Raw genomic sequence first — 12,230 nt, forward strand, 5'->3', positions numbered from 1 at the left:
CTCCCAGCAGACCCAGCTTCTCAAAGGTAGATCCGTGATCATAGAAGCCAAAACATAAGTGTTCGCACTCCAGTACATGAACCATATTTGGCATATGTCATTGACCTGGCATCACACTAAGTGCTCTGAAACGAGTTATATTTTTTTATAATATGAATTAAATTCTTTTTTGTAGGGAAAAGGAGTTCAGGCACTGCAGAAGCAGTGCAGCAGTTGCAGTGTAGTTGTAACAGAGCACATGAATTGTGAGCTAGGTCCTGTTGTGTGTAATCCATACTCCTGGCATAGTTCAATTACCTCAGGTGTTTGTAGAATCACATCTTTCTTTTGAATTGCTGAGATTCATCACTTGCATGGGGAAATGTTGCGTTATCAAGACATATTCTTTTTTTGCCTAGTTGTGAATAGATACAGTTGCTTTTGTCTCACAGATTGTGTCCTCTAATTAAAAGAAAAATCTTAACCATTACTGTTTAAAAACAAGCAATTACAAACAAAACTGTTTTTTTTCCATGGTACATCCACAGAATCGTGACCTTTTCCTGGATCCTTCTTGCTTGTTCAGGACGTCATGATTGAACAGGGACAGTGTTGCTTGCTTTCACAAACGTTAAGACTCCAGTCTGTGATTAATGGAGAATTTGTAGATATTTATTATAGTATTGCAAATGTGTTCATAGCATTTCATCATTGTTACAGTAAGAATGGCAACTTTTAAAAGATGTTTGGCTTTTTTTTTCCTAGTCTGTAGTATTTTTTTTTTGACAGCATAGTCTCGTAACAACCAAAATGTAACTGATTGCTGAAAAGAGTCAAGCAAATTTCGGGTAAAGATTGGAGTATAATCAACCAACCTCATGTCTCTTTGAGAGATCTTTCTCTCAAAGAAAGAGTAGGTAAGGAGTTCACCAAGAGAAATAATACGCTATTCCTAGGATTTACTGCCTTGTTAGTTTTTTTCTAGCAGGGAAGTATTTCCATAAAATGTCGGCTAGAAAAGTAGCATGCCCGTGCTTGCTGTCCTTCAGAAAATATCTGAGTCAGCAGGATGGGAACCAGATGTATGGGAGAAGCGGGAGCATAATGATGGGCAGAAAATAATAAAAAAGTGCAGATGTGCAGGGAGAGAGAACAGAGATCTTAAGAACTAAAGCATAAAGGAGGAGATGATTCAAAATGCATTATGGAGAGGACATATATATTTTGGGCTTAAAAAATATATATGGAAAAAATGTTACTATTCCCTAAGCTCAAGTGACCTCATTTTAGACTTGCTTTCTTTTTGTTCCCAAGAGAACATATGCCCAGACCTCTGTAGGAAATCTGGCTGCCAGCTGGCACAGCACCTTTCAAAGAGACCTAATTTTATATTTTCAGAACCTGGCAATATCGGTCATCTCCATCTGTAATAGGCTGCAGTTTGTAATATCTGTTAAACTGCATTTTAACATTTAATTTTAAGTTTCTTTGCCAACCTATTAATAAGGGCCAGGCTACTGAGAGCTGTCAATAGGGCCAAAAAGTGTGTATTAATTTTGTGAGATCTGTGGGTTCATGCTTTTGTTTTTCACGAATCTACATCTTTTGGCAGGCTCTAGGATATTAACTTGTATGATGAAATATCATCTTCCCATATTTTAAGTCTGTATTGAGAGGAGGCTGGAATAAATCCTTTGTAGCGATAGTAGAAATCTGCCATATTAAATTCAGTGTTAAAATTGGAGGCAAAGTACTTGGAGTACTGGCTTTAATTCTTCTGGGATAGAAATCAGAAAGTATTGAGCACATCATCATATTATATAATGATTTGTCCAGCTAAATAGAATTTAATGTGGATAGCGAGGGAACAGATTGAGTTCTCTTGCTTTGGCTCTACCTGCTGCTCCAAAATTTTCAAAACGTCTCTGGCCAGCTTGGGGAGGGTGCCTGGGGAGCTCTCTTAGTAGCAGGCAGAGCTGCTCTTGCAGAGTTCAGGTGATGACAGGCAGCCTATTTGCATTAATTTAATATGAGGAAGAAGGCCACCTCAGATCCAGAAGAGGCAAAACGGCCACTGCCATGTGGCAGCCACTGGTTCAGCATGGGTCTGCTTCAGTTTGTGCTAAATGTAGCTCCAAGCTTTCATTGATTTCAATCTGTCTTAAACCTTGGCAGAGTCAATTAGTTCTTGTAATCACTAGTAACCAATGTTTGATATTCATATAAGTCTAACTGAGGGAAAAAATGTATTTGTTTTGGGTATAATTCCAGAATACTTTGTAAAATTATTTGCATTAGAAGAGAAAACAATATTTATGTACAGTAATAGTGAAATACTGCACCCAACGCTTAATTGAGATGGATTCTGTAGTGTATAGGTATAATGTTGAAAACATTATATAATGTTGTCATTTATATGAAATTTATTAGTGTTTCTTTGAATTCCTGTTAATATATTTTCTGTGTTTTTTTCAGCTCTTCGTTGTAGCCTCCAGTTTCTTGGAAACATTGCAGCAGGAAATGGAGATTCCCAGAATAGCATTTGGAAGTGTGCTTTCCCAGATCTCTTCTTGTAAGCATGGATGCGGGTTTTTTTAATAATGTAATTTCTGTGGTTATATTCAAATCTTTTGTACACGGTAGTTGTGCCTCTACTAGCACCATGAAGCTTTGAAAAATAACTTTGGGGAAAATGGGACGGTTGAGACCATATCCTGTAGATGTTTTTTTTTTTTGTTAGTCAACCGCAGGGGTCAGGACCTTTAAAAACCTGCTTGTTCTAAGCTAACAGCAAATTGATTTTAACTGGAAAGAAACTGGAAGAAAACTCTATTTCAAATGATGAGCTTCAAATATAAGCTTTATTTCAGAGGTGTTTTCAAGTAGTTATACTCATTTCCAAGAACATAGCTTTCTCTTTATTCACTTTGCTGATGTGCAGACCTGTCAGTATTTGTGAATCAGATGAAATCTACAAAAGTGACTTAATCTTTGTGTCTTCCAGTCCTTTTGCCCTGCCCCCCCCCAACCTCACCAAAATATCTTCCTAGAGGTTTGATGACATATGTGTAATGAAATATTACATAAAGGATTTTGTGCAGACACATGACAATATTGTTGATGTGTTTGGCCACATTTTTCGTGGTGAGCTAGTAACGAAGGCATATTCATTCAATCTGATACTCATTCTGAGTGTGTTTTTGAGCCCACTTGTCAGCACTGGATGTAGAAAGACCTTCTGATAATAGAAGCAGATAATTATTATGGTTTCATCCAATTCTAGATCTCCATTTAGCTCCAATTTAGCATTAGTTTTGTAAATTGCCTGTGAGTTTGACCTTCAGCTAGGAGTTAGATGTTTTTCTTTGCAGATGACTTCTATCCCTCTTAGGCAATGACAAACTCGTGATTCTCTAAAAGACAGCAAAGAACAACAACTCAACGAGCTGAATGCCACTAATCTGTTTTTCCAGGGTCAGTTTTAACTTACTCTCTTAACTCCTTATTTTCTTTTGAAGGACATGCCTAACATACAGTGATGAGAAAATCGTTGCCTATTGTTGTATGGTCCTGTTCACCTGCCTTAATTCAGAGAAAGTGAGAGAACTACTGGATCCTGGGAACTTGACTGTGGCTCTCCATGTCCTGAAAGTCTACAAAGAGCATTTGGAGTCTGAGTGGTCGTATGTATCTTTAGATTCCCTGCCCCCTTAATTAGGTGCTTTTCTAGTGTAAATCTCTGTATTAAAATGTCTAAATTTGTGACACTGCGAAGTAGTAAATGGAGATATATTTAGAAGTTAGTAATTTGGTACAGAGATAATTTTCATGATACTTCCACTGACTGTTTTGATTTCTTCTAAAATAAGACTACATTTTTGTTGAGGATTTAGACAGGAATTTTAAAATCATGGTCTTTTTTTTTAATGAAACAGGGCTCTAGAATGCAAACTAATTTATACTTGGGTGCTGGTTTGTGGAGATTTTTGAAATAAAGTTAACGCAGAATATAGTCTTACAGACTTTGGTTATTGGGGCATGCTGGGAAGACACTTATGAGTACTTGTGAGTACTACATAAAATGTGGGTTTTTTTCGTTGTCTTTCTTTTTCCCCCCTCAAATCTGTTGTCTGGTGCAACATGCAATCATTTTTATACCAAAACAGAGAAGACTTGCACGTTTCATTTTCATACGTTAAGAGCACCTAATCAATGGTTTTATTCCACTGAGCTTTTATATTTTTTGCTAATGGCCATTCTTGTAAATATTCTTGTCAATCATTTAAGAAATGTTCTGCCCTGCATCAGCAAGGATACACATTCAGTTAATTGTTATATGGTGCATTCCAAGGGGGGAAAAAAAGATAGGTTTTTTGCAGCAGGAAACGGAGATTCCCAGAATAGCATTTGGAAGTGTGCTTTCCCAGATCTCTTCTTGTAAGCATGGATGCGTGTTTTTTTTTTTTTTTTATAATGTAACTTCTGTGGTTATATTCAAATCTTTTGTACACAGTAGTTGTACCTCTACTAGCACATTGAATGCAAAAGTAGCATTCTTTTGAAGGTCATGTTTAAATTCAAAATTTAATTAGGACGAATTGTCAGGGTTTTACTAGTTATTTTGAAAGTCTCTAAACAGAGTTAAGATGATTAAATGAAAAGCAAATGTCATTTAATAGTTTGCTTTTGTACTCAAAAAAATGACTTTAAAATTTGTTTGTGGCTGGGCTTTTTTCATAACCAGGTCAATTTGCTTAGGACATAGATAGTTTTCAGGACGCAAAGTTTCAGGGTCAGGCGACCAGACTTCTATTTCAAAAGTGACAAACTGAGTCTTTAGTTTTGGCATCTGTCAATATAAGCACATATGAAAGATTGCTTTTCAGATAATTATCCTTAATTTTCTTTATGTATTGAAGAGATGCTGAAATGTATTTTAACTGAGATATGAAAGCCAGGGAGAGCTGGAAGAGGTTGTCATGCTGTTAAATTTATATTTTGAAGGTAATTGCAGAATAAATGCAGCATCAAAATAAATGCTGAGGTATCTATTCCCTTGATCTTTCTGGTCTGAAGTGCATTCTGTTGATGTTATGATGAAAATGTCTTACTTCGACTTTGGATGTTTGATGTGGGTGGGAAATGGTCTCTCTTCAGAGTAGTCTTGAAATTCAAGAGAGGCAAACTTCTACAGAATGTATAAGACCATGATGAAGGAAAAGAGGTGGGTAGAAAAGAGTAATCCTAGTCCTGCCATAATGCAGTTGCAGAATGTTTGCCCTCTAATTCCTCTCAGAATTCTGAGTTCCTCATACAGTAAATATACAAAAAGCATTAGAATATCTTCCACGTGTTAAGCAAATAATACATTTGTTTTTCTTTCATGGTACTTTAACATTGGCTAGTTAAGTCTCAAAGCTCATTATCAGTTTTCCCAACTGAAAGAAATAATAAGCTTTGTAGTATAAGTTTCTTGGCATTTTATATAGTCGTCTTGAACCGAATTATAAATGGAAATCTTTCAATAATGTTGGTGCTGTTTTCAAGTCAACACAGGTAAAGTGCATTCACAATTGCAAAATCTAAACCAAAAAGTATTGCAACAGTGCAGTATCAAGCATTGAATAGGTATTCAAACAGCATTACCTTGAAAGTGAAAAAGATAATTCCTTGCTAGAAAGGGACTGATTTTTCTGTCTTTTTCTAGCGCTAGAGCCTTTTTGTGATTCGTCTTGTACCTATTTCCCCCCGTTTCTTGATCCTCACTTCATTTGTTCTTGTAATACTCCATTTCTTATATCTCCCATCTCAAGAAACACATTTGCTCTCTGGTTCTCCCTCGTGTTCATCTGTTCTTATTGTGGGATAATATTTGTCATGGCTGAAGGTAATTTAAATGGCAAAATATGTTCATTCTTCATATTAGATTTAAAAAAAAAAAAAAGTTATTTCCATCCTGAAAGAAACGATGATATTTATATGTTGGAATACATGTAGTATCTTTGGTCTACTTGGTGTAGTAACATTTTAATATCCTTTTTTTATTAAAAAAAAAAAAAGATTGGTGTAAGAGGTTTGTTTTTCATATTTTCAATGGAAATCTGCTAGTGTGTACCCTTCCTTACACAACACTGATTTAAACAAAGTCTTTTTTTTCTGGTTTTGGTTATGATTTTTTTTTTTCTTTTTTCTCCCCTCTTTCAGTTAGTCATAGGTCAGTGTGTTACACTAATGTAATGCTTTTATCTTAGACCATACATGCCTCTTGTGAGCCTGTACTACATGGTGTATTTCTGTGTAGTTAAAGGTTTGGAAGAGCCTACAAAGTTAATAGTCTTGTTTCAAGTAGAACAATCATTGTAAAGTCTTGCAATATCTTTTTTTTTTTTTTTTGCAAATTATTGAGTTTTTTTCCTGTTATCTTGACAGTATTAACACAGCATGTATTTCATAGGCCACAAGTTGTTCTTACTTTAGCTTTAATTACAGAGGATATTCGATTAATCCTATGAATAACTGACTACATTTTCACAAGGTACCTGCAGCTTGTATCTCAGATTCTTCATTGCATTTTTCTATCATTTTCCGTTTGTAAAGCACGTACTGTAAGAGTGTTTACGAGTATTACACCTGATGTCACACAGCTGAACCTCCCAGTCCAGATAATTTTCTCTTTTTTCTAGGATATTAGAATTGGTTTGTTTTGAGGGTAGTCTTGACTTGGGTCTGAAGTCTGTTTCTTTTATTAGCGCTAACCCTTCTACTGTGAGATAAGTGTGGATGGATACAATTGTGTAATGTAATGATGATACCTTCTGTTGCTTGCTTGCTTCCTTTCCTTTTTCCTATTTCAGAGCAGCAGGAAGCAAGCTAGCCAGCTCTTGTGCTGGCTTTTTTGTGTCCTGCCTACTCGAGCAGTTTTTTCTGCCGGTTCTCCGAATTTAGGGGAAAGCTCTACTGATGCCAGCTGTGTTGCATCTATTTTCTGTAGGAAACTGTTGTGAACTTTTCACCACTCTCCCTTTACTAGCGTAAAGCGCAGCTCTGTTCCTGTGATCAGGCAGAGCAGGCAGTGTCCAGAAATGGCTTCCTAACATGTACTTCGCTGTGAACAGAAAAGCTGAACAGTAAACAGGATTTCTCATTTTGGTAGAAGTAATGTTATTTACTTTGGCTGATGAAAGCTGAAGATTCTTGTCTTTAATATAAGAACATTTTGTTTTGACAATGATAAGTGAAAAGCTAAGCTTTGTCCTTGGGTCAGTGTTGTTCCTGACATGTAGTAATGCTGTCTTTTCAGGATAGCTTTTGAAATTGTGTGGGTTTGCATGTGCCTTATGCCAATACTAGCTATTCTTTCATTAGAGCCTTCTGTTTCTAAACATTTTTGGATATTGAATGAATTGCAGGTTTTTTTACAATTAGGTGTGTGAAAGACAGACACAGTCGTTCTGAGGATATGTTTAGAATAAGTTTGGACTCTGGTGTATTGCTGCTTTTACTTTGGTGTCCATTTTTATCGTTGCATATAATCTTCCTGGTTTGAACTAATTCTTGGTTCATTACTCAAGTACTTTTTTTTTTCTTCTCCTCATCGAGGAACTATGTTACTTTCTGATATGGGAGAATATGCATGATATATAATCATGTAGAAGTGCATAAAAAGATTTCTGTCCCTTTTCTTACAAAGTCGAAGCGAAGTTTTGGACGTCTCTCTGGCTGGACTGTAGAAAAAATATTTTGTCAGCAATTCATTGAAAATTTGGAGCTTTACTTCAGCTCTCACTGAAGTACATACCGCTAGGATAGCTTAAATGAATTTACATAGCCGCGGTATTTGCAACAGAGCCAGTACTCTTGTAAAGATTTGGGTCCGTTGCGCCACAGCTAACAAAGTGCACAACAACCATTTTTAAGCAGCTGTTATGGCATTATATGGCTCAGCTGAAATACAAACTATTCTTCTTCCAGGAGGTTATGCTCACTGCTGGACTCACAAATGACTGAAATTAAGATGTTCTTACGTTTAAAGTAAAAAATATTACTGAATTCCTGCCTACCTTCTTGCCTCTCAGCTGGAGCATCTGGTTTCGTAATATACCGAATAAAAAGTGAATACCTCGTGTGTTTATTCCTCTTGGCTGGGCTTTCTTGCTGTCAAATGCTGCTTTTAGGTATTGAAAGTCTTTCTTTGAATAACCAGGTGAGTTTTGGTTATAGGCAAAACTTTTATTCACAATTTTATTCCCTTTTATTGTGCACTGAAATTTATGACTTAATGTTCCTCTAAGTTAGTATCCAATGGATTCCACAAATAAACACTTAAGATGCTCAAGTTATTTTTGCAGTTGCTGCCATGAACCGTTATGACAGAGAGAGGACATCCAGGACAAATATTTGGATTTAAGGCCATTGGCTGAACTGTAGTCTCTCCCATGGGGTCCTCACTACTCCATTCAGCTAGCATATGTTGGGTTTTCTACTCTTCACCCATCACAGGAGGGCAAGCACATCTTTAAAATCTTTTTTTGGTGAATTTGCAATTCCTCCTCTGTTCGTGATCCCACATTCGTGTTTGGAGCCTGGTTTTCCATCTCCAAGCTGTAAAAGTCCTTAGGGAAAGTTCAGGAGGAACCTCTTTCCACGTGTGACGCCTTTGGCTTCTCCCTCCAGTCTCGCAGCAGTTCTATAGGGAGAAGGCTTTGTCAGAGGAAATCTGAGATTATTCTGAGCAGTTCCTCAGAGATCGTTTTTTAGAAGCAGCTGTTGGTAGTGGACCTTTTGCAATTCCTCTTCTGTCTTCCATGAACCCCTCTCCCGGATAAAGAGAGCGGAGGAGACCTCTTTAAAGGCAGGACATAGCTTTCTGTAATTTTCCTGTCACATTTGCCTGCTTCTCGAATCACGAGATGTTTGGTAGAAGACAAGGGTCTCCCGCTGGGGAAGAGGGAGTGTCTGAAGTGTTGGCTATGCTTCCTGAGAGGGGTGGGTTATGGGAGATAAGACCTCAGTTTAGCGACTTCTGAATCTAATCAGTGATGGAAAGCCAAGCCATCCACTTTCTAAGCAGTTTTTGAAACAGAGGAGAGCTATTTTGCAGATCAGCATAGTGAGGTTTTGAGACTGTAAGCACTGATGGGTTTTTAAAATGTGTTTGTAGATTGACAGCATAACAAAAATTGCCTCAGAACTTGGAAGAAAGGGAGGTAACAGTGCTGTGATGCACACCTAAGTGCGACTTCATGAGTGATACACTTTTATTAAGTATTTTCTGTGGCATTCTATGAGCTAAGAAATAGTTAATAAATTTAAGAAGGAAGTCAGTTCTGTAAGGAATGCCCTGGTCAAATTTTGTATTCAGTCCTCGTATGATCATACCTGTTTATCCAGACCAGATGGTCTGAAGGCTTATTTCATTAAGCTTGTGGTTACTTGTAAGCATCAGAAATGCTCTATCTCTGAAATCTGTGAAGTTGCAGAATGTAATTCACACATTTAATAAATATTCTCTTGATTTAGGAACTGATACCTCCTCCTCTTTCTCTTTTAGAAGCTTGATCCTCTAAACAGCTCCAAGATTTTTTTAATGTTGCTACCTTTGCCATCTCTAATACTAGATGCTGAGTGGCATTTTAAAATAGTGTTAATTAACATATATTAAACAATGTATTTTTAAACGGCCTCTAAATTTCTAGTCAACACAGCTCCTGAACTTGTTTTGGGCTAGCAATCCTGTAATCTTTAATACTAGGAGTTCTTCCGAGGTTGCTGCTGCTGGTCTAACTCCCAAGAGCAATGATCTGAGGAGGCAGATTGTGTATCTCCAACTGAGGTTCTTCAAAACATTGCCTGACTGGCTGTATACCCCTTTGTTTTGTAGCTTTTGGCTAAAATCTTAGAGCAAGAAGAAACTGGAAGTTTTCACGACTGAAAGCCGTTGAAACTTACCTGTCTTGTCCTGAATGTTTGGATCTGTAGTTGGGCTTGCGAAGATTGCCCAGAGCTTGCTGCTCTCAGAAAGTTTCAAGGAGCATGATGTTACAGAATATACTTCAAAGCGTATGTCTTTGCAAAGACACTGGCTCTGCAGAAACAAGTTAGTTTCCTTTCTTTGGTTTGATTTATGGCATACACTAATTAAATGATCCTATCTCCTTGACAGTTCTTTGCTGTGCAGTTGTCTTCTAGAAAACGTGCTGTTCTTTCCAACATGCAGCTACTCTCTAGGCTATTAGCTTAAGAATTAATACCCTCTAGCTTCGGTGAAAAACTTCCATGCTGCTACAGCCTGGTGCATGAGTGACCGTTCCTGTCCTGTCTTTAGTTCTGAGACCTTGTCCTTTAATGCAGGCTCCCCCTTTCAGGCGTTGGTTATGATCTGTTGCTTCCAGCTTGCTCTGCTCGTGATCACAGTTGTGGGATTAGCATTCCCTCTCAATTACTTCCTTGCACGTGGAGAGCTTTTAAAACTCTCAACTTCAGTTCCGTTGCTTCCAGCCTCTTGTGATCTTTTTTTTTCTTTTAGTGTTACTTAGTTCCTTTCTATCTGTTTCCTAAGAGCAGAAGATCCGTCTCAAAGACTGTGATCAGTCTTTCTGCATTATGCATCTTTTCGTTCTGCTTCCTCCACCCCTATGTTCCATCTCCTGTTTCTATTCAAAGGGATAAGCATGGTTTTCAAGCCCTTGTGAGACAATAATCTATTTTCCGTGTATCTTCCATCTTTCCAATATACCTCTGTAATGGTATGCTGATCTAATTCTTCTGAAGTGTTGACATATTAAGTTGAACATATCTTAAACATATAAGCAAATATACTTACTCTATAAGCTAATACTCTTTTTCCAGTGCTGCTTTCTTGCAACAGCTGCTGCCTACCAAAGGATGCTATCTGGGAATTGGACATATCCTTCCTTTAGGAAACAAAGCTGGAATACACTGTTCAGTATCTGAATGTATTTCCTACTCATTCTATTTCTATGTGATTACTACTAAGGTCTGAAGAGTCCTCTGTAACAAACTCCTTTGCGGTTCCAAAGGAAGAAGAAAGCACAAGCAGTGTTCCTTGTCATATGTGCAGTATGCTGAAAAGGTTTGCCAAGCACTGCCTTTTTTTTTTTCTTCTCCTTTCAGTAAAAGTTTTTTCTTAAAACATGCAGAGAGCTATGCCATAGGCTCTGGAAAATTGTGGAGCCTTTTAAAGTTCCCCCACATATCCACATCTACTCCCTTTCGGGTTTGTATTAATCAACAGCAGAAAAGTGTGTCACACAGTTTAGAAGCTACTGTATTTAGAAGAGAAACCAGCACAGAATGCCACATGAGATCTATTTTAGAATATTGAACCTGCAAACATATGTGTTTTGTAAAATAATTAGGAAAAAGTAGTACAAAACTACATTATAATTTATCCTAACCGAGACCAATGTGTATTCTAAAAGCTGTTTATTTTAGAAATACTTTGGTGGTTCCATTAGAGATGAGAGTACAGCTTGTGTCATCAGTTTTTCCAAATGTGTGCATGGGGCAGTGTAGCTACTATGGAAAGAAAAAACAGGTTGTATTTTTGATTCCTGAAGAGCAAGGAACAAAAATCCTCCATTTTAAAATAAGAGGCGTAATACGCCTTTTGGCTTCCAGAAGAAGATATTAAGAGTGTGGTCAGCTGTTTGGCATTGGAAATAAGATTTTCTGAACATCCACTTTCTCTTTTTGAAACCACAGCTCAATTATGACTGTAAAGATTAGGATGTGGGGCTCCCCCTCCCCATTTTTTGCCTTTGGTTATTTTGTCCTGGCTTATGGAAAGAAGTGTGGACAGAAACTAGTGCTCCTGTGGCAAAGAGTCTCGCCCATGGGCACAGATTTAAAGGCAAAGATGGAACTCCTCAGTAGAGGCTTGTTGCTTAATTGGTACGCTTGTGGTGCAGAAACCAAAAAACGTTACCTTTTTTTTTTCTTCCCCCCCATTTTGGGCTGGCAACTCTCTCTCTTCTCTCTGATAGTTTAGGGTGTCCCCCACCCCCTTCTTCTACTCTCCAGAAAGTAATTCTTATTTTTAATTCCAGGAAAATTGGAGTTATGTTGCAGGTGCCAAGTTCAACTGTGGTTTTAAATAGTACTGACAATTGGAAAAGTTTCCTTAATTGTAGAGAACTGAGTAGCTTCTACTTTCTATTTGCAGTAGCAGTGTATTGGCACAGATTTCCTCAATCTTTCAAAGCCCAGCCTCACACATTTATTTATCTTGT

General features: G+C 37.5%; 1 protein-coding gene across 1 annotated transcript in view; it reads left to right on the forward strand.

Annotated features, from left to right (window-relative positions):
- The window catches only part of ATXN10 (ataxin 10), a 106,227-nt gene that overhangs the window by 26,644 nt on the left and 67,353 nt on the right, over positions 1-12,230 (forward strand). Inside the window, exons 4-5 of the mRNA XM_075162139.1 lie at positions 2,455-2,551; positions 3,498-3,662. Coding sequence (XP_075018240.1) covers positions 2,455-2,551; positions 3,498-3,662 — 262 coding nt within the window. The remainder of the gene's footprint in view (positions 1-2,454; positions 2,552-3,497; positions 3,663-12,230) is intronic.

This window comes from Calonectris borealis, chromosome 1 (genome assembly GCF_964195595.1).
Source record: "Calonectris borealis chromosome 1, bCalBor7.hap1.2, whole genome shotgun sequence".
In the NCBI taxonomy this organism is placed as follows: Eukaryota; Metazoa; Chordata; class Aves; order Procellariiformes; family Procellariidae; genus Calonectris; species Calonectris borealis.